At 39.8% G+C, this 21,897-nt stretch overlaps 1 protein-coding gene across 1 annotated transcript; it reads right to left on the bottom strand.

Moving 5' to 3' along the window:
- Window positions 1-411: 411 nt before the first annotated feature.
- Window positions 412-20,418, bottom strand: beta-PheRS (phenylalanine--tRNA ligase beta subunit). Its single transcript, XM_045765932.2, has 10 exons — window positions 20,259-20,418; window positions 16,798-17,045; window positions 14,239-14,368; window positions 11,762-11,928; window positions 10,678-10,896; window positions 8,929-9,125; window positions 6,149-6,350; window positions 4,867-5,034; window positions 2,056-2,263; window positions 412-882 (listed from the first exon to the last, which is right to left on the bottom strand). The coding sequence occupies exons 1-10, from the start codon at window positions 20,314-20,316 to the stop codon at window positions 710-712; spliced, it is 1,770 nt and encodes a 589-aa protein (XP_045621888.2). The 5' UTR covers window positions 20,317-20,418; the 3' UTR covers window positions 412-709.
- Window positions 20,419-21,897: the final 1,479 nt, after the last annotated feature.

Here is a 21,897-nt window from a genome sequence, read left to right as displayed (position 1 = left end):
GAGAGCCATTGAAGGAGGCACTGCAGGTAATATTCATTTGTCTAAGCTAGCTGACCTCCCAAGAATTAAAGAATAGCTAACCACATTATTTTTTTGTGCTATTGATATTGTCTAAGTATGTTTGTCTAAATTTCCTATTACTGTATATAGTATAATAAAGCTCCACTAAAATATACTTGAATGGGCAAATAAATGACACTTGTGAAAACAGTGTGTTTACAGTTAGTGCCATTTTAAAATGCAAAATATAAATTTTTGAAGATAATTTTCACTTAGCTGAGCTATGAGCACTACCTCATTGCCATGTGATCAAATCAGTCGGGTTTTGAAGGACCATCCTTCAAAACAGACAATGTGTCTTGAAGGATCGTCGAAAGATGTAGTACAGTAATTGTGATTTAAAAAATGCTGTAATTATTTATATTTTATTACAAATGTTTTGGTATTCAGCAACCAGATGAACAGGATGAACATCCCTCAAATGACATTCCATTTGATCTCTGTTGAAGATCTACCCAAACAATCCAACTATTAAATATCTGTTGACATACTGCATGCGCATGCACTCAAGCATGACTGTAAATATGCACAAACAGAAGAGAAGTGACGATACCCATATATAAGTTGATAGATGAACAAGAGATAAACTCTTCCTGTATCTAGAAACACATGATCTAACACTGAAAATTTTGCAATTATGGAATGTATTTTAATGTCCAAAATTGGTTAATTCAAAAACTTTCTGAATGTTAATTTCAAGAGCAGCAGCAGGATTGTTGAGATTGAAGTTGGTGATGACTTCTGGATGAACTAGTCCTATGTGGCCGACAGGTGTCCCATTGATGATCACACTCCCACAAAACCCAGGAAAGTAACTTGGATCTGTAGGAAAAAAAATTAATGAATATTCTGTCATTAGGAGAATAAATATCAATATACCCTATTTAAAAATATTAAAAATATTAAATGACATTCATTTGCAGCAAGAGACAAAATTTAATGTCTCATATCCATAGCTGCCTCATATGGGTCTTCTAAGGTACATTTATTCTATCTAAATAAATGTTCTAAGGGCCATCTAAGACCGTTAAAAAGGTCTTCTGCAGTTCATTTATTATGACCTTATGTTCCTAATCACTGGGAGAATGGTGACGTGAGTGGTGGCCTCACTGTTCGTCCTCTATGACCCAAACAGTCATACACACACACGATTGGAACAGGACCATTTTAACCCTAGGTAGGGAGGAAAAGGGCCTGGTGATGGAAGGAGGAATATGGTGTAGTGAAGGGGGCTCACCCATGTGATGAATCAAAAATGTCTGTACCCAATATTTGCATTACTCTGTACTGTCATTTGTTTATTAACTGAAAATGGGTCTTTGGCAAAACCATAGTGCCTAATTGGCACCATATGGACTCAGTGGTAGGAAGCACCAATATTTCCCCTGCAGATGACAACAGGCCCCTGTAGTACATGTAAGATGATAATGGTTCAAATGAGGATTGGTTAACTTGGTATATTTCATTACAACTACATAAGAGTTGTGAAAACCATATGAAAATGATCAGTATACAAATCATATATTTATAATTATAATGGGTCTAGGTAAACTCCATTACATCCATATACTGTATAGCAATTATAGTCATATTACAATCATTGGTATAACAATTTTGACAACAATATCTGAAATCAATGACACATGAACTAAATTACACTTTGAATCAAGACTCGGGTTGTTTTGTGGGCGTCTGGTCTCCGTTGCTGTGTTGTCTAGGGATTACTAATACTACCATTGGGCTTGTGTTTATCCTGAATTTCACAGGTCAGCCCAAGCTGTCCTTTCAAATACACTCAACACTAGATTTTGCTATTAGAGTGTATTCTGGCACTCTTCAATATCCAAATAAAGGTCATAATATCACTTACATGAGAATCTTTGCAGGAATAATTGAACAGTTTTGAAGTGCGTGTTGTTTTGAAATTAATAGGACATCCTAACTTAAAATAAGGTAAATCCACACATAACAAGGAGTTGAATATACAGTACTCACTTTCTTTTTCCTCTAAATAATATCCTTGCGAGATATCATCACCAGCATAAGGGACCTTCAGAGCAACCATAATATTGTCCAAGAGACCCTGAACTATTTCTATTCCAGCTTTTACATTGTAGTTAATGGCACACAGGTGTCGTTGATTAAGTGCACCTGTGCCTCTGGTGGCAGTAGGGCAACTTTCTCGCAGCACAACATCAGATACCTGTAATAAAAAACTCGACATTGAATGTAATGAAACGCCAATTTCTGGGCGAGCCCCAGAGGCTCTGTGAAACTGTTACACTGAATAACATCCATGCAGAGTGAACACAGCACCGACCAGAAGAAAAGAAGAGGCATAAAAAAGCACAACCAACTCAGATGCCAGCACCACAGTGGCCCCACCTCGACAAACAACAAGCAATGCCCTGGCTTGATCAGGTACTACTGACTTGGGCTTGATACTTGGGAACGAGGCCTATCCTCACCAACACCCCAACAAATCGACAACAGGCCGGCAACAACTGCCACAGCCACCCAAAATGGGGAAGTCGGAGGAAGAGCCAGGGCTCATGCTGAGCCCAAAGCTAGCATGGCTTGCTGACACGCAAGACGGGAGGTGAAAATTTATGAAAATGTCCCCATCCCCTCCAGAGATCGGAGCACACAACAAAAAAGAGCAACTAACTTTGAAGCTACATATACCACAACCTCGGCAGGAGGAACCGCACAGAGTACTTCAACAACCTCAGAGACAACAGAAGGAAGCTCCAGGAGACAGAACCTCATGACAGAATGAAAGTACAAGCTGGAACAAATCATAGGCAACCAAAGCAGCTAAAAGGAAACTGGGGCATCCCACTGCACAAAACCCCCATCATGAGGACAGGAGAGATGGGAATGCAAAGAGGGAGCCAAAGAAACCTCTCAAAAACAGGAACACTGAAGACACCTCCTGCCAACCAGGCATACGAAATGGCAAAACCCCCACCAAGTCATAGGATAAACAGTGGACAGTTCAGGACGACCCCAGAACCATGAACACACCAAAAAAGGGAGGAAGAACCAAACTCAAAGGAGGCCAGATCCATAACCGAAGCGGAAACCAAATTACGCAGGAGGCACACATGAAGGAACCCCCCCCCCCACCCTTCCCAAGCCTCAGCCAAGGAACCAGTAAGGAAGTAAACCTCCAGAAAGATGAGTCCAAAGAACCCAAAGGCACACAGAAACGAACCCAGGGAAGAGCCACACCCAACTCCAACTCCCTGCAACAAAAGACCCTTTGCAGAAGGCATGAGAGCCCACAAAAGGTCCGGAACCCAAGAGCTCCACTCCCATTGCCCTTGAGCTCAGGTATTGCTGAAGAGGGCCCCGGGGCAGAGCTCTCATCCACGCCCACCACCAGGAAAGGAAAAAGGGGAGTCGAAGGGAAGGGGTCACCTGGGAAGACCCATAAGCTTCAGCAGAAAAAAGTTCATCTGCCTCCACGCCCACACAGGAAGGGGCAAACCCTGGAACTGCCCAAGCCACATCTCAAGCTAAACCTTCCCCTGAAACAACGCTTCGGAGCAGGAAGCAGGGGAGGGTTGGGGTTAATATTAGGATATTACATGACCAAGCTATCTAATTTTTCCATTCCAGTATCACAATATATAACCACACTTTTACTTTGTCTTCACTGATATATCTCAACACCAACCTCAAGCAACACTGGGTAATATTCGGTTGATAAGAACATAAGAATAAAAGAATTAGGGTGCACTGCAGCAGGACTGTTAATCAGTCTAGACGGATCACTTAAATACACACCCTGTATGTATGTATCCAATTAATTCCTGAAACCAGTTAAACTGTTTCAATGATGCTACCTGGCAGCTCATTCCACTCATCGACAACCCTATTCCTCAAACCAATATTTCCTTATATCCCTCCTAAAACAATTTATTCAGCTTATACCTATTATTTTGAGTTCTGACCTACTCCAACAATTCCAGAACCTATTTGAAAATTGATCATATTCCCCTTCCTTACTACGTTACCAGAGGCAAAGTTCGTAACCCGATTCGGATTATACAGAGAAATTGGGCTCGTAATTGAAATTGGGCTTTAATAACTTATTAAACAAATGAGAAGGATTCAAGCCTAACAAGTCCCAAAGACGAGACAGGTTATCTGACTATTCTTAAAGAATGTAAAGATGAGCTCAATGAGCCCTTGTCTTGCAAATTTACAAATGATTCAAGTCAAGCAAAGAACCAGAATCATGGAGGTTTGCAAACTTCTTTTGCAGTGGTAAGTAAGTAACAAGTCAAGTGAGAAAGTGGATGGAGGCCAAAATGTTCAGTAGCTTCAAAGCATTATATGACAAATAGTGCTGGGGAAGACGGGACGCCACAAGCATAGCTCTCATCCAGTAAGTACACTTAGGTACCAGTAATTAGTACAGAAGGTGAATTTTAACTTTCTGTGACCCATTTATTATAACTAAGTAGCAAAATAATTTACAGGCCTGATTTTTCCACTACAATTACTCAACCTACAACCTGCTACAAGACAAAGGCCTTCCACTGACAAATGTTTTAACTTGCACAGCTGTCACCAGGGCCAACATCCACCCATCGAATAATAGGGCACACTGCATTATGTCAATAAATTAATCTTGGTAGTTAGTACTAGAAGTCCTCTAAAGTTATCATTTAATTATACACAGAAAACAAAGAGGATATGTAAATACTGTCTCCTGTACTGTATGACTGATAAATAATGAACTGTTATTACATACATTACAGGATTTCTTCAAGCTTCAACAATAATTGTAGTTACCTCAAATAATCGCAGGGGTAAGGAGATGTGTTTGTTTGCAGCCAATGTTTTCAGTAGTCCGGGTAAAAGGCTGACTCGAAGCGCTTCACATTCAGTAGTTTTGGGATTAGCCACTTTAACCCAAGGTACGTTATCAATGTTCACCCTCATTCTCTCACCTATATCCATCTGAAAATAACAAATTTGTACAAACACTAATTCTCCATTGACCAATATCAATCAATAATAAAAAAATTATTATATCTATACTCTAAGAGAGAATGTGTTTCTTTGCCTGTACAGAGTTAAAGACCAGATGCTTGTGGCAAGCCTTACCCAAATTTGTAGGGAAAATGGTCTAGGATACAGGATGGACATAGGCTGGTCAGGATAGGCCTAAGTTAAATCATTTAAGAAATATTAGTAATTACTGACACACCCCCTCATCCAATTCTCATGAATTCAATTCTGGTCAAGTGTGAAATATTGGTCGAGATGCCCGAAAAACTTTATCATCATCAGAAAAAATTATTAGTTTCCTTAAGACCCCATGTTTCATTGACTTTTAATATTATATGTTATGAAAGGGACAAAAGGCTAAGAATGGGGTAGAGGGTGGAGGGGTGGGGAGTCCAAGAACAAGGGGGAGTTATGGAGGATGATGGGATGGGATAGGTTAGGAGGAGGGAAAGGTGGGTGGATGAGGGGCAGGGTAGGATGAGGGAGGGAGGACGAGTAGTTTTGGAATTTACTTTGGAATGTGGAATTTAACCAGCTACTTTGAAAGATACCAAACAGACAACTGTCATGCCCTTCAAGAAGATCCAGACAAAAAATAAGTGCATGAAGCAACACTTGACAAAAAGAATTCAATGTGAATAAAAGGCATTAAAGACCTGACAAAGAAAAAGATCTAGGGATGGTTGTGGATAGTAGGCTGTCACCAGAGGATCACAAAGGACATTGTGAGATCACACTAATAAAATTATCTTTTGCCAACAGCAGTAGACAGTTGGAACAAGTTTAGTGAGAAGACCATGGAGAACAAACCCATCAGTAGTTTAGAAAGTCCTATCACAGTACTGGAAAGACAGAACACAATGAGCATAAGTAATTACACACTTATTTCCAGATTCTGATACATACAACAACGTAAATTGTAACTGTATGCTTACTTAGCTGTGCCTCTGGAGAACAATGGACATCCTTGGGTCAATCTTCACAGCTCTCGTACCTGGGGTTATTTATATCTCCCGACTTTCTACGTATCTGAACAATAACCACAACACCGGTCTTCCCTTACCTTTGAATATAATGAAAATGTGGCAGCTTCTGTGTAGTTATTCTGAGACATCAGTAATCTCAATTTGTCACTGAGATAGTTTAGTTCAATTTCTTGGCCAATAGTATTTGTTGGAGGCATTTGCAAGTCGGCTGCCAACCGATCAAAGCCATATGCCACGGCAAAATCCTCAGCTATATCACACTCGTGCAAAATATCATATCTGTTCCAGAAAAATTGAAATCAAATGTGTAGAGAAAAATTACAATATTTCACATGTTTATCTTACAGACTATGTTTTTCATTGAGAAAATAATTCATGCAGGATAGCTCTATGCACAAGTCCATGCTTATCTAAAAGAAAAAAGTTAGAGCAATGAAGCATTTCTACATTTCACCACAACTGCTTATAGTATACTTATGCATTCTTTAAACTTTTTTTTTTAACTTGTACTATACTTTTTTATTTAAGGAAATACTGCACGTTGCCTTATTTTAAATCACTCAAGATCTTAATGTTATCAAATGAACATACCACACATGTTAAGAGCATTACATACTGTATGTGAATTACTGTGCTGTATAATGCATTGTACCTTTATTAATACTTTGGCAGTCTACCAATGTGTTTAGCATCATCCCATGGCTTTGTGGTAATCAATATGATGCTAAAATGCGCTTGGTTCATATGGTGCATGGTTTTTCTCAGAGTGATGGATCTCACTCTTTCATAGGCATCTGGTGGGAATCCTAATTCTGCCCTGGGCTAGCCCTGAGGTAGGTCCATGGATGCCCTACAACCCACTTTGATGCTTGGCTCTTGCAGGTCCTTTGCTCTGCACAAGTTTTGTACCTTCCACTGCAGCTTGAGTTCAATTTTCTAGCCCCCACAATTGCATTTCCAGGTTACAGTTAGTTTTATGTGGATTCACCTTTGCTTCGCAGATTTTTCAGAGTTTTGTCTTTTCCCAGCTGTGGCACAGGCAGACTTGCTTCGGGTCCTATCTCTGGGCTGGGACTGATGGATTTAGCCTTCTTAGAGTTAGTTTCATCTTTGTGGCTGACAGAAAATCCCATCACTGTGGGCTTGTATCTAAATTGTACCTGGATGGGGTTCTGGGACAACTTCTATTGGCCAAGCTTGACTTGTGAGTTCGGTCAACAAGCCATTACTTGGAGCAGCTCGCAGGCCCACATTCTCACTTCAGCCCGGTTGGTCCAGCACTTCATTGCAGAAAACTATCCAAGATTTTTCTTGAAGACTTCCAATTTAGTTTTGACAATATTGCTGGGAGGATATTGAACAACTGTGAACCTTTGATGCTCAGTGTTTTCTGATTGTGCCTATGGCAGCTCTACTCTTCACTGGCTCAATTCTGCATTTCCTTCCATATCATTTACTCCAGTATGTTATTTTACTGTACAAATTAGGGACCATGTATATATAATTTGGTATCTTTCTCATTTCCTTTCTAGTGAGTACATTTTGAGAGCTTCGAGACGATCCCAATGGTTTAGGTGCTTTATCATGTCTATGCGTACCATATATATATATATATATACTCTCTGTATCCCCCCTCTATTTCAGCAATCTCTCCTGCTCTGAAGGGGAAAGTGAGTATCGAGCAGCACTCATGGCAGGAGAGCACAAAATGATTTGAATAGTATTAGCATTGTGATTGGATCCCTGGATTTGAATGTTCTCGTAATTCATCCTATCATTTTTCTAGCCAACGCTACATTTGCTTGGTTATGCTCCCTAAATGTTAGGTCATCATACATCATTTCTACCAGATCTTTTACAGGTTGCTTTCCTACTATGGGTAGATTTGACTGTCTTGTACCCTGTATTTTGTTTAAGGTCTTCATTTTTACCACATCTTGGCTTGGTTCACTTTTCTACCATTCCCGGACACTCAATTAGTGTGAGATCGAGTCAGTGTTTCACGTGTTTCTGTTCGATTTACCATTTGAGGTAATTGATGTCTGCCTTTATGCAGTGGTTATGCCTCAGAATGTGGCCACTTGACAGCTTGATATGAGCCTGTTGCTGCTGCTGCTGCTGCTTTGGGTTCAACTGGTCACTCTAGATTATAGGAAGCCCCTTCATCTGGTTTCTGGTTTCTGTTTTGCATGCCTAGGCTATGCAGTCTATTTCACTCTGATTACATCTCTTAAAGTATCTGAATCTTAGCCCTTGCTTCCTCTATCACTGTGGCTTCCTTTTCCATCAACTTCAAGCAGGTTTCACTGCACTTGTCATATTTCTCTCTAAACTTTCAGGTGTGTATTAAGTATTAATGGAGGAGGGGTGGCACGTTGTAAATGATTGTTTTAAGTCTTTTCATGGTCTTACCCCCCTCCACTGTTGCCATATCTAATATTTAATCTTGTTGGTTAATTACCTCCAGTCTTTGATTTCCACGAAGTTCCAGTGGTAATACGTAATGGTATGTAGTATTACCACTGGACCTGACGTCATGGAGAAGGGGGACCTACTGCATAGGTGACAGCTTCTCCCCCGTATATCAACCTACCATGTCTTTACGCCCTGAAGAGGCCACTCCAGACCGACAACCAGAGCCTAACTCCAAAGTCTCCCGAGACTGATGGCTGCCTACTATGTAGTATTTGGTAAAGGTATGCAATTTGAAATTGAACACTATAAGTATGGTTCAAAGACGTACATTCCAAGAGTTGAATCGCATAGATTTGACTATTCACATACTGTCCACACATTATAATCAGAACCAATGTCGAACCACTGCCTCTCTTAGATATAGTGTCCACTGGGTACATACCTGGTTGGAGGAACCTCAACCATAACTTTGTCTTGTCCCTGTGGCTTAGCTGAAAGACTCATGGAGGTCAGCTTCTCTGCAATGTTTTCCGCAGTTTCACTCACTCCTGTTAAAATATTGCAATACGAAACAGCTGCTTCTTGTTGACGGTACTGAAGGGTTGGATACTGGACACGCTCTCCACTGGGATACTCTACCTAAAATATAATTGACACATTTAAACTATCACAAAAATCATACAAACATTTGATATACACAAATAATATATTGAACCTATAAAAGTGCACTCTCAAATCCAATATAGAGGAGACCTCTAAACAATGGATCAAATCTGCCCACCATATTTTCCCTGAATATTTTAATTTTGTATAATTCTTCAGAATACAATGGGAACATCATTAAATCCAGGTTGTCAGTTCATTATGAAAAGTAAATTTTAACTAAACTTTTTTTTTTTTAATAATTTTAGCTATCTTGGCAGACCTGACAGCTGTGTGGACAGCGCTTCGGATTCGTAGTCTTGAGGTTCCGGGTTCGATTCCTGGTGGAGGTGGAAACAAATGGGTAGATTTTCTTTCACCCTGATGTCACTGTTCACCTAGCAGTAAATAGGTACCTGGGAGTTAGACAGCTGCTACGGGCTGTTTCCTGGGGGACATGTAACAAAAAGGAGGCCTGGTCGAGGACTGGGCCACGGGGACGCTAAGCCCCGAAATCATCTCAAGATAACCATCTCATCAAGAGATCTTGCTTTCTTATTTGTAATTATTATTCAAATTAATGCATTTATATTTAACAAATGTTTTACTATGCATGTACTGTCCTATAAAGTGAACAAACAAGTTTATTTATGTGACTTCTTTCTGATGCATCCAGATCTACTGTGATGGCACCCAAACCACCATGTTTTACACTATATTTTCCACTATTTTCCACCATGTTTTACACTATCATTTCCCGATACATTATTTTGTAATAGTTGAAACAACATTATGAGGCACAAGCAGTACGAGCATATTGTACAAATGTGAAAAATTCCTTACCAAGGATAATAAAGAAGTTACTAAAAAAACATGACCACAGGTGAGGAGGAAAGCTGTTGGCTGAATACAACATTGGTACTAGTGTTGTTTCTGGTGTTATAAAACCAATGGAAGCACATCATATCATTTGTGAATCAAATAAAGAGCAGCAGTGTAGTGAGAGAAAAACACTGAAATCTTCAGTACATGAGGACTTTAAATGCCGATGCCTACCAATGATTTACGCAGCACTAGCCTTATGTGAACAGCTAGTGTCAAGCTGAAAAACTGGCATCAACCATGGATGTTGAGGATTTCAAGGCCAGTTCAGGAAGACTGCACATGTTTAACAGTCAACATAACAGTTACATGAAACCATTATTTATATATTTTTGTTCCTAACTATCCATAGACTTTTATTATATCACTTCCTGTAAAATATTCTAGAAGACTCAGATTTTCATGTAAATACAGATTGGGTCATGAACATGACCCCAATCTTCAGCCACAATAATATAGCTGAAGATTGATAATGGTCCAGGACGGACTGAAACGTCGTCATTTCTTTCACTTTCTGATGTGTGGTTTGATCATCGTGTAATCTGGATCTTGGAGATGCACCTGGTATTTCTAAAACTAAAAGATAATTACTGAACATCACAAATATATAGAAATCATGCACTGTTCAGCTAGAGGCTGAAGTTTTTTTTAATAACACAGTAATTACCTGAACTGGTTCAGCAGTGTAAGACTGTTCACAGTAGCCAGAGAACATACAGACAAGAGTGTCCAGCACAATCTGGGCTTTGTAACGATCAGTAGCAGTACACTCAATAAACACATTTCGTGTACTGAGGGTAATCTTGGAGTGGTTGCCATTGATGATAGGTGGCAGAGACAGCACTACGCCCTTCTGGTCTGTGATCACTGGGTAAACAGGCTTGTCCTGCAAACAAGAACAAAAGTCACATACAGAAATAATTACCTTATAGTATATTGTACAGAATACTGTACAGTATTATCAGAACTACTGTATGCACAATGAAGTCACACAAACATATATGAGAAAATATTTGAGTTGTGGAATGGGATTGAACTCGCCTCAATATATTCTCTCAGAACTACAGTACTGCATGTTCCATTCTACTTTTTAAGTTTAAAAGAAATGTGCTTAAAATTCTGTGATGCTGTAACTGGCAAGGTAATGCTATATTAATTAACTGTAAAGTCAAGAACTGTGTATCCTTAAGAAATATGATGTGGATTTATTCTGACCTTTTTATTAACATTTACATAGGTGTGCATGTTGCCCCCCTCCCCCCCCCACACACACACACACACACTGTGCCATTGAATAAACATTTTCAATATATTTATGACACTGCTATTAACACATTCACTGTAAAAAGCAATTGCAGTCGTTCAGAAGGATTATGCCAGGTTTGCAAAAAAATTACCCAAATCTGTACTGGTAACCTATTCTGGTGGGGCCCTCAGCAGCTCCCTGAGCAGAGCGCTGGTGAGAAATACCAAGCCTCGGACACCCTTACCTACCAGAAGCCAGGAACAGAATCTGGCTTGCTTTATAGACTGAAAAGAGCTTGGGAACCAGAGGTCTACTTAAATGTGATACAAATTAAAACCAGTAAGCATAAGCATAATAAAACAAACAACGGCCACCTAAGAAAGCAATACCTGGCCACCCAGGGATAACAGCCGAGTGCCTGCCACCCAAGAAAACATTGTACAGCTTACTTCAAAAATGCTTTGTTAAGCAACTCAAAAAGTACAAAATAATATTAAAATTTTACCTTTATAATGGGCACATACTCCTTAAGATGCGAATCATGAGAATACATTTCCAGGAGTTTGTCAGCTCTTATAACCTCAGACTGGTTCAGAGGTACAAATGAAATGTCTTGCGGTGGTTTGGCATCATATATGAAAGGACCCGAGATAGTGTCTAAATCATGAGTACCTGTAAAATAAACAGAGCCAGCCATTAATAAATATTCAATACTACTAAAGTACTTAACTAGAAATATAAAAAGTATTTTTAACCTATCGACTAACCTATCCCGAAGGCTCTTTTTCTCTGGCCATACTCAAACTCGAGTTAGTTTAGTCAGTAGTCTACAGGCTCATTACAGTACTTGCTTTTATTCACCTCATAATAACCCTTTAATTAGTAAAGTTTTCAGATTCTTTATTTTCCCTTTTTGTGAATTTTATCTTTTTTTCTAATTCCCACCTCTGAGTGCTTTCTGAGGTCAGTCCTATTATTTCCCCATGTCTATGTTATTCAGTTCATTTAAGCAGGGACTGCTTCATGTTTAGATAGCAAAACTAGTGCACCGGAATAAAATGTTTCAGGTGCTCCTGGAAGAAAAAGCTAATGTGATTCAGAAAAAGTACTAACTACTGTAGTTATTATCAAAAGCTTTAATAATCCAAAACAGCTATACAGTGGCTCCTCACTCAAACAGAAATAGAGTAATCAAAAACCAAGAATAAGAGCACAAAGTATTGGCGAAGGAAAACAAGCCATGATCTCCATACCAGGAGTGGGTTCTGGGAGTAGTAGTTCTCCCCTAAGCCCGGCCTGAGATCAGGCTAGGGACGTTTGCCGATTTTAAATAATCTTCATGCTAATATACAATATGTCACCAGGTAGCTGTTTAGGTCACCCAGGGGTACCAGCCAGCAAACACCTTTACTTGTGTGCCTGGTACCACCTACAATGCACCAGCTTCTGTGAGGACACAGTTTTCTATATTCTAGTTAGAAGATATAGTATTTCTTGGGACTTTACTGTCCTGCTGAGGGCTGTTCTTAATATCTTACTTCTGTTTACCCTTCTCAATGTGTATGCTACCTGCCTCCCGTGTCCCCTAGCATATTAGCAGTTATCTCCGATTTTGCGTTAAGGCTCTCTTCTATGTCCTCGGTTTGTGTTTCCCATTTCGTCAAGAGTTGCCTTCTTTGAGAGGTATGGGGGGTGTCCTTACTAGGGTTTCTCTTTGAGCTACCTTGGCCAGGTAGTACTGTACTTGGTCCTTAATGCCAGACCTGTTGATTGCAATGAGAAAGGTTAATTATGTGCTGTATTTTGTTTAGCACTTGATCCACTTCAGTCTTTTATGGCATTATGTGAATTCAGCCGAGATTTTGTGGCATCATACACACCTCTTCCATTTTTATATGGGATTAAGTGTGTGAAATCTGGCATCAGTACCCATGCATCTGGCTAATCCAGCCATTCTTAAGTGGACAATTTGTAGGTCACCCCCTTTTCTTTCATCACAACCCCCCTTCCAAAATCAGAATTATTTTTACCCGACAAAACCAGTGAGCAGATGTGATGTGTTCAGAGGGATTTGTTACACAGATTTCCTGATTTTCAAGAGTGCAGGATATACTTACACAAAATTTCAAATAATATTAAACAACACACAAAATAAAGTAGACAAATATAAGACAAATAAAATGTTAAGCCATATGTTTAACTAGCATTAGAAGTAACAGGTATGTAAAATCACAATTTTGGATTTAAGATACTGAACTGCAATTTAGTCAATTAAATTTTGAATTACATTTTACTTCTACCTCTTCAACATTACATTTTTTGTATCCCCATCTTTAAGAAGCATCGTCATCAAACTGATCTGTCAACCTTGCTAATATAACTATTGTAATGAACACATAGTTATAGTACTAAAATGGTATACAGCATTAACTAAATTTGAAATTAATTGAAGTTTAACTATCCAGTCCTATATGTAATAAATAGATACTGTATTTACATAAATACAATATATAAATTAGCTTACTATACTAAATACTGTACAGATATTGTACTATGTAATATACTGTACAAGGATTTTTATTAAGTACACTTTCACTAATTAATGCACCAAGAATTACTTATAAACGCTGTGCATTTGCTGTGCAAGCTAAGGGAGCCGGTCGGCCGAGCGGACAGCACGCTGGACTTGTGATCCTGTAGTCCTGGGTTCGATCCCAGGCGCTGGCGAGAAACACTGGGCAGAGTTTCTTTCACCCTATGCCCCTGTTACCTAGCAGTAAAATAGGTACCTGGGTGTTAGTCAGCTGTCACGGGCTGCTTCCTGGGGGTGGAGGCCTGGTCGAGGACCGGGCCACGGGGACACTAAAAAGCCCCGAAATAATCTCAAGATAACCTCAAGAGAAGCTCAGTTTTACTTATCAGTAACATTTCTCGGGTGAGCATAATTCACATATGGTGACAATCAATTTGTTATTTGCTTACCAATTGCAACTAAAGTGCGTTTCCGAGCTAGATTTTGATGCAACTTGTCCTGCAGATCAATGAAGGAATCATATGTAGCCTGATTAAATTTCATGTTCCGCAAGACAGCTCCAACTACATATGGACGCACCTGTAGAAATTAATTGCATAAAATTATGCATGGTATGTTAGTTTATGAAAAATATATGATTGATGAGATGATAAAAGGGACATATGATGTATTATAGGAAAACATTAATGCATTAACAGTAATTTATAGAATACAGTACAATAACTATACAAGGAGGCTAAATTGATCAGTGAACAACTGCACGGTAATTATCAAAGACCTTTAGTAAGAATGATTTTATAGTATAACACTAATCAAGTCAAAGATTGATAAAAAAGTCATAGATATCACTCAGAATGCCAATAAAGCAGGTAAGGTAGATATCTGGAGAATGTACTAAGCTAGTATGACTATATAGCACTTGGAAGGGATATGAGAACAAAAGCTAGGATAGTACAGAGGAAGGAACAGTGCCCAGCCACTTGGAAGATCAAAGACCAAAAGTCAACTTGCATGAAGCGAGACTGCCACTTTACCGGTGAGTCCCAGTGGTTGAACATATAGAGGAGCAGAAAGACTAAAGCTTACCTTTGATGAAGTACTCAGATAAACAAGTTTTTCAAGGGACAATTGGCTTAACCACTGTGTTGTGCAGCCTTAAAATATGACATTCCCGTAGTGTACCGTAAATAAATTTTTTGCAAAAAATTATTTTGTCTTCTTATACTGTACTGTTAAAATGCAGTCTCTGATCACAGGAAACTAAACAAAATATTGTATGCGACATACAGTATTTAGCTGTGATGAAGCCGAGAAGTTGAGCAAATTATGTTTCACAATTATTTTGATGTTTCTTGTTCGTTTCTTCTCTTGTTTTTGCTGTAATATTATTCAAGTGTGTAATTTGTGGAATTTATATACAGTGACACCTTAGCTTACGAATGCCCCTCTTTACGAACTTTTCGGGTTACAAGCCCATTTCTTCGTAAAATCCGAATTGCGTTACAAACTTTGCCTCGGGAAACGAAGTTTGTTGATACGTGTATGGCCGACCTAGCGCGTGGTGGTACAGCGATCGCGTCTCAGTTTACTAGTGCCTGTGCAGGCGATGAGTTACAATAACGTGGCTAAAGTATGATGACCAGACCACACACTAGAAGGTGAAGGGACGACGACGTTTCGGTCCGTCCTGGACCATTCTCAAGTCGATTCAATGAGATCGACTTGAGAATGGTCCAGGACGGACCGAAACGTCGTCGTCCCTTCACCTTCTAGTGTGTGGGCTGGTCATCTTACTAGTGCCTCCCACCTAGTGATAATCGCACCTGAATTCTTTGTACAGAAATTCAGTGTTTTTCAGATTTTTGGGTATTTGAACACAAAAGTTATGATTATATATCTTGCCATGGGTCCCAAGAAAGCCAGTAGTAAGGTTCAAGCCAAGAAAACACATGTGAGGATAACCATAGAGGAAAAACAAAGGATCATTCATAAACATGAAAATGGTACATGGGTTGTTGAACTAGCTAGGCAAATCTATGTCAATGCTATGCACTGTAATTACTAAGAAAAAGGATATTATAAGTGCTAAAGTGGCAAAAGGCATATCAACAATCACAAAACAAAGAACACAAACACTTGAGGATGTTGAAAAGTTATTAATTCACCCAGAGCAAGCTGTAGTATGCCATTGATTGTGTTAACCTTTTCAATGACGAAGTGATATTTCACTGCAGACAAGGGTTACAACATAAGGAAAAACAAGCATCACTAGACAGGTTTTTAGTGAGAAAAACAAACAGTGAGCCACAAGCAGGTCCTAGTGGTAAGCAGGGAAAACATTGCATAGAGTGTTCCCCAGAGAAGTCATCACTGCCTGATGTTACAGTATAATGGTTAGGGACTCCCAAACACTAACACCTCTCCTTCCCCCCCCCTCCCCCCACACCTCCTCACCGTTTTCCATACTCCAACAAGAGTCATCAATAAAGGTAAGCAATAACTTGTACATACTTAGTACTAAAGATTTGGGTGAATTAGGTATAAAATTTACTTTGAAGTTAATTTTGGGGGGAGTGTGGAACGAATTAATTCAATTTACATTATTTCTTATGGAAAAATTCGCTTCAGTTTACAGATTTTCAGCTTACGAACCGTCTCTGGGAATGGATTAAATTTGTAAGCTGAGGTACCACTGTATGAGCAAACTGATTATAACTGCGACTTTATATATCAGAATCTGTGTATCTGTTGGGTTTATAACAAGCCTAAGGAGATATTGTATACCCAAATTCTACAAAGAAGCTGGAATTCATTTAGAAACTAAACTCCATCATCAAACAGTTAGATTTGAGATTACTGTACCGCATACTATATTACATTACTAGCAAAGTACACTATTTTTGTTGATTAAACCTTTACCTTCTTGATAAATTAAACATCAGCTCTCTTGCAAGAATAAAATAAAAATTCCAAACAATACATCACAGATGAAAAACATTCACACTAACCTGGGCTGTTGATGGCTTTACTATTAGCTTATACTTTTCTGGTTCACTGGCTGGCACTACACGATAATTTGGAAGCGATTCCTTTCCCAAGTAAACACACAAAGCTCGAGCGATACCCTCAAAGCACAGAAGGTCGTAGCGATTGGCTCCAACTTCAATCTTGTATGTTACCCCTTTATCTGGGTCATCAACTATATCATCGACTTCCAACCCATACTGGAAGCACAGCTCATCAAATTCTTCATCCGCTGTGGAAATACAAGGATTTTATTATTGCTCAGAGATAATTAATTAAAAGTAAGCATTCATAATCATATACTACTATAACACTGAAAAACATCCTCAATTATGTATGGCAGGCCTACTGCAAAATATATTGAGGATGTACAAAATTGAGGATGTACCATATGTCTGCAGAGTTGTTCTTTGGGACTAGGAACAACCTGCTCACCCAGGACAGGGACGAGGTCAACTCGACCATGATCGAGGCTAACAAGTCCACAATAACCAGACACAGAGCTGGGAAGAATACCATACCCAAAGCCCCAACCCTCAGAAAGGTTGGGATCAACCTGCTCTAATGCACGGCCGTGGCAAATGACTCAAAAGCCCCACGAATTGTGGGACCGTGAGCTGGCAAAATTAGCAAGACACCCCTCCCCTTACAGCAGCATCAAAGGAGCAAACTGCAAAGGGCTCAGCATAAACCATGAGCAGAACCACCCTTCCATGACCACAACTTCCAGAGACCTCAAATAATGAGTGGGCTGCCGGAGGACTTAGACCCAAACCCCATCCTCTTCCAGACTTTCAACTCCTCATCCATCTTCTACCTCCCCCCCCCCCCACATCCTTCCCAAGCCCTTTGGACATTGATCGTGACCAGTTGGTGCGACATCTAGCAGAAAAGAGATTTACAATTAGAAGTGCAACTGCCTGGGAATCTGATTCTCTCAAGGACCAACCTAGACCAACAGCATGCAAGGCTCCAAACACACCAGACTGCCTTTGAGTGGGGACAGAACCCCGAGAAAACAACAAAGAACCAATACTCTGACAGGAGAACGCTGCTGTAGACAGAACTTGGGACACTGCATTCTCTAGAAAGAGGCAAGAATGAGGAAGTGGACAAAATGGTAAGGGACAAAGCAAAATCTAATGAAAGGACCAATACATCCTGTTGGTCCTTTCCGAATAAAATGTCACCAGCGCTTCCTGAGGGAGTGGGACCAACATTTTAGGCAAGGCTGCCAAGGAAGGAACAGCAAACTAGAAGGCCTCCACACTCGGGGCAAGACCAAGAAACCAAATCCTCACGTAGCTGCCCAGAAACCCCCTTCACAAGGAACCAAACCCGCAAGAATGCAGCTAAGTGCAAACATGCCATGTTGTCATTCATAGTAAGATCTCCAGATAGCACAGGCAGCTGCACATGGAGCTGCCACCTGCCCACATCCCTGGGGAGCACTGGAGCAAACAGGCAGTCCCTGAGCAGAGTATACTCTATTATATAAAAACAGCATGCTCTGTATTATAAAATACAGACCATATCGTATTTTTTATATTATTAGTCACAAAAATATTTGTTTTGTGAGGATTTGTGGTGGCCCAGTAACGCATCCCCCATTTAAAGAAATGTGCCTATGGAAAATCTTGCTTTGCATTCCAATCAACTACTGTACTATAAAAACATATTCTTAAAGCATAACTCATTCATAGTTAGGGAACTGCCTGTATACCTAAAGACACTATCAGACAAGTCTGAAATTGTCCGATGCATGTTTGGTGTAAAAAATTTAAACTACTACACACCAATACTTTATCTTTTTTGTATTTGTTTCCAAAGCCATCCTAAAATGATACATATACCAAAGACAATACATATATAACATTTTCCACAAAAAAATTAAAGATACACTTTTATATATTAAAAATTAAAGATAGTTTTTTTATATATTAACGATCAGAGGTCATGTCATATGAGCTTTATAGTATGTGGGTTAAGCTTTGGCTCTATCCCTCATACTATAATAATAATAATAATAATAATAATAATAATAATAATAATAATAATAATAATAATAATAATAATAAAGAAGGTACAATGGGGTTGTGATGTAATGGTCTGTTGCACAAGTCTAGCTTTTCCCCTTCTCCCCTCTACCCTTGCCGTCGTTCGTCTCCCCCTCCCTTGTTCATCCCTCCCATTTGCCACAGTCCACCCTCACTTGTCATAAACCCTGAGTCAAGAGGTCCTCTCTTGGCCCATCTCCGTTTGCCACTCCATTTCCCACTCATTTTTTCCTCTCTACCCCCACTCCTTCCCCTCTCCCCTGCCTTTTACTATAACCAGTGACGAATTGAGGAGCAGTTCATTCGGTGCCATAAACCGTAGTTCTCAAGTTTCGAGTGAGGTGGCTAGGGGCCATATAATGTCCAGTCGGTGTCCTGTTGTAGTGTGGGAACGATTCAGGATTCTACGGGATTAAAACATAACTTTCAGGGAGGCCTAGTGGGCAGAGTCCCCCAGGGTAGTGCCAGATTTCCCTTTGGCTGGGCCCTCAGGCCTAGAGCAAGATTTTGTACTCATTGGCTTAGGCTTGGAAAGGCAGGGCTTAATGGGACTTAGGAAAACGTAGAGGGGGAGGAGCCTGTCCCACAGAGAGTTTTAGAATAGATAATAGTGGAGTGTGTCTTAAGGAGATAGATCCCTTCAGAACCTGGGGGCAGCCAATCAACATCTGGCCAGATTGCAGGATTAAGGTATTGTGCACTTGAGTGTTTATGTACATCATTGATTCATCCAATTGCCTCTTAGGGCGTTTTATTAAAGTAGGATAAACATTGTTAATTTGATTCCAATATACGTGTTTTAATTAAATAAAGTGTATTAATGTATTTGTGGTTAGTTATCTGTTCCCTTTGATTAATGCAGAGTCATTTTTTATATGTGGTATTCTCGTGTGACATTGGAAGCTTCTGAATCCTCAATAAGTAAAGTAAAATTATATAAATTAATTCCAAAGATTTATTACCAAGATTCACATGCTCTTGAGTTTTCATGATTATTGAGTTCTTTCTTTCCTGGAAGGTCAGCAATTTGACACATTCAAATGGTCAGGGAGGTGTAACAAATTTTATATCAAAATATAACTACAATAAAAACTGACAGGTGATTACACTGGTGAAGATATACAGTGTGTCTAAATGTTTCCTCTCACCTGTTTACCACACATCTCCCACCCCCCCCCTTGACCCATCACCCCTCAGAGCTATCTTTCCCCTTGTTATTTGCTTGTTTTAAAGCAGTTTGATACCACTAGTGACGTCTAGGACCACGACCGCCCAGGTTTTTAACTCGACGGCTGTTGCAGTAGCAATACATATGGGGGGAATGTCTCCTAGAACAAACACAATACAGAGGTGACACCGCTCGTCACACAGACACAAGCATAACTTACAGTAAGACTTGTCGAGAGCCTTAAACAAGGCGTCCCGACTCACAGAGACGGTGGGCATGGTGGTGGTGTAGGGGCGACGAGGACAGGTGGAGGCAGCTGTGGGTCCCAGCTGTGTTGTGGCTGCCACACGTCTCCCTGCACCGGTGCTCGTACGCTCCGCTAAACTGATGTACTCGTCACACCATGGACGAGACCCTCACACTTCCCTTATTTTATTTTATTTTATACGAGAAGGTACATTGGGTTTATGAGAGTACATAACATTGGTAGTTCTTATATTCTTGTAAAGCCCCTAACACGCAATTCTTGTGATTGCAGGATGCTAACATTAGCAAGAAATATGAGGGAAAAGTTCCTTGGCCTATACTATAGAAAAGAGACTGAACTTCAGCACCCACATACAACACATGGCCAAAAAAGTATAAAAAGCGGTCGTTATACTCTCTAAAATCAGATATTTTATTCCCAACTCTGCTCTCATCTCATTATACAACGCGCTAATCTAGAACTTATTTAATATACGGTATCTGTGCATGTGATTCATCCACTGCAAATTACAAGTGGACAAGCCCATCATCACTCAGCAAAAATCTGCTATCGCAACTATAACGAGCTCAGACAACACATAAGCCTCTCTGTTTAAGTCCCTTAACATGTTCAACATTCGCTCACTCCACACATTCTCTTGTGCTATTTACATGTACAAAACCTTGTTCCTCAATGCTAGTCTTGCTCTGAAACTTTTCCTTGATTGGTGTAATAGAACCCATGAGTACCACACCAGAAATAAATATCTCTTTGATATCCCCAGAGTCACACTAAACTGTGCAAACACTCCATGCAAATAAAAGACCAAGTCTGTGGAACTCACTCTTTGATGAATTAAGAAATTGTCCAACCTATGCCTTATTCAAAAGTAAAACCAAAAAGTACGTAATTTCATCTTTATAGTTTCCTACCATGTGCTTCAAACTCTCACTGTGTCTTGTGCTACCCACTTTCCCAATATCAGTACTGTATTTAAGATAAATATCTTCACCACTCCTGTTAATTTATATTGTAGTTATTTGTTGATATAAAACCTTGCTACAATGTGCCTTTTCATCTTACCTGATCTGTTAAATTAAGGACCTGCCCGAAACGCTTTGCGCGTTAGTGGCTTTGCAAAAATGAAAAAATAACAATCTTATGTAATCTGTGATTGTAACCTATCCACCGCTGCCCACTGGATGGGGGGGGCGATGTGCAGGACAAACATATCAATTGTGACACTAGCTCTCCACATATGTCAGTTGCTTAATTTAGAAACTGTACTTGTGGTCGATCTCGAACCCATTGTTGATGTGACGACTTATATTGAATTTTGTAACTAGCTCATCAAGATTGTAACTTGCTTACCTAAATGAACTGTGGGGTTCAGTTCCTGAGCCTATTATGCGCCTCTGTAACCCTTTCCACTACCGCCCACAGGATGGGCATGGGGTGCATAATAAATGAACTAAACTAACTAGAACAGTAGAGCCTGGGTCGTGCAGGTCGGCGTTCAATCCCCGACCGTCCAAGTGGTTGGGCACCATTCCTTTCCCCCGTCCCATCCCAAATCCTTATCATGACCTCTTTTAAGTGCTATAGTCATAAT

This window comes from Procambarus clarkii, chromosome 1, assembly GCF_040958095.1.
Source record: "Procambarus clarkii isolate CNS0578487 chromosome 1, FALCON_Pclarkii_2.0, whole genome shotgun sequence".
In the NCBI taxonomy this organism is placed as follows: Eukaryota; Metazoa; Arthropoda; class Malacostraca; order Decapoda; family Cambaridae; genus Procambarus; species Procambarus clarkii.
The sequence above is the reverse complement of the archived record's forward strand: the minus strand, read 5'-3'. Positions and strand labels throughout refer to the sequence as shown.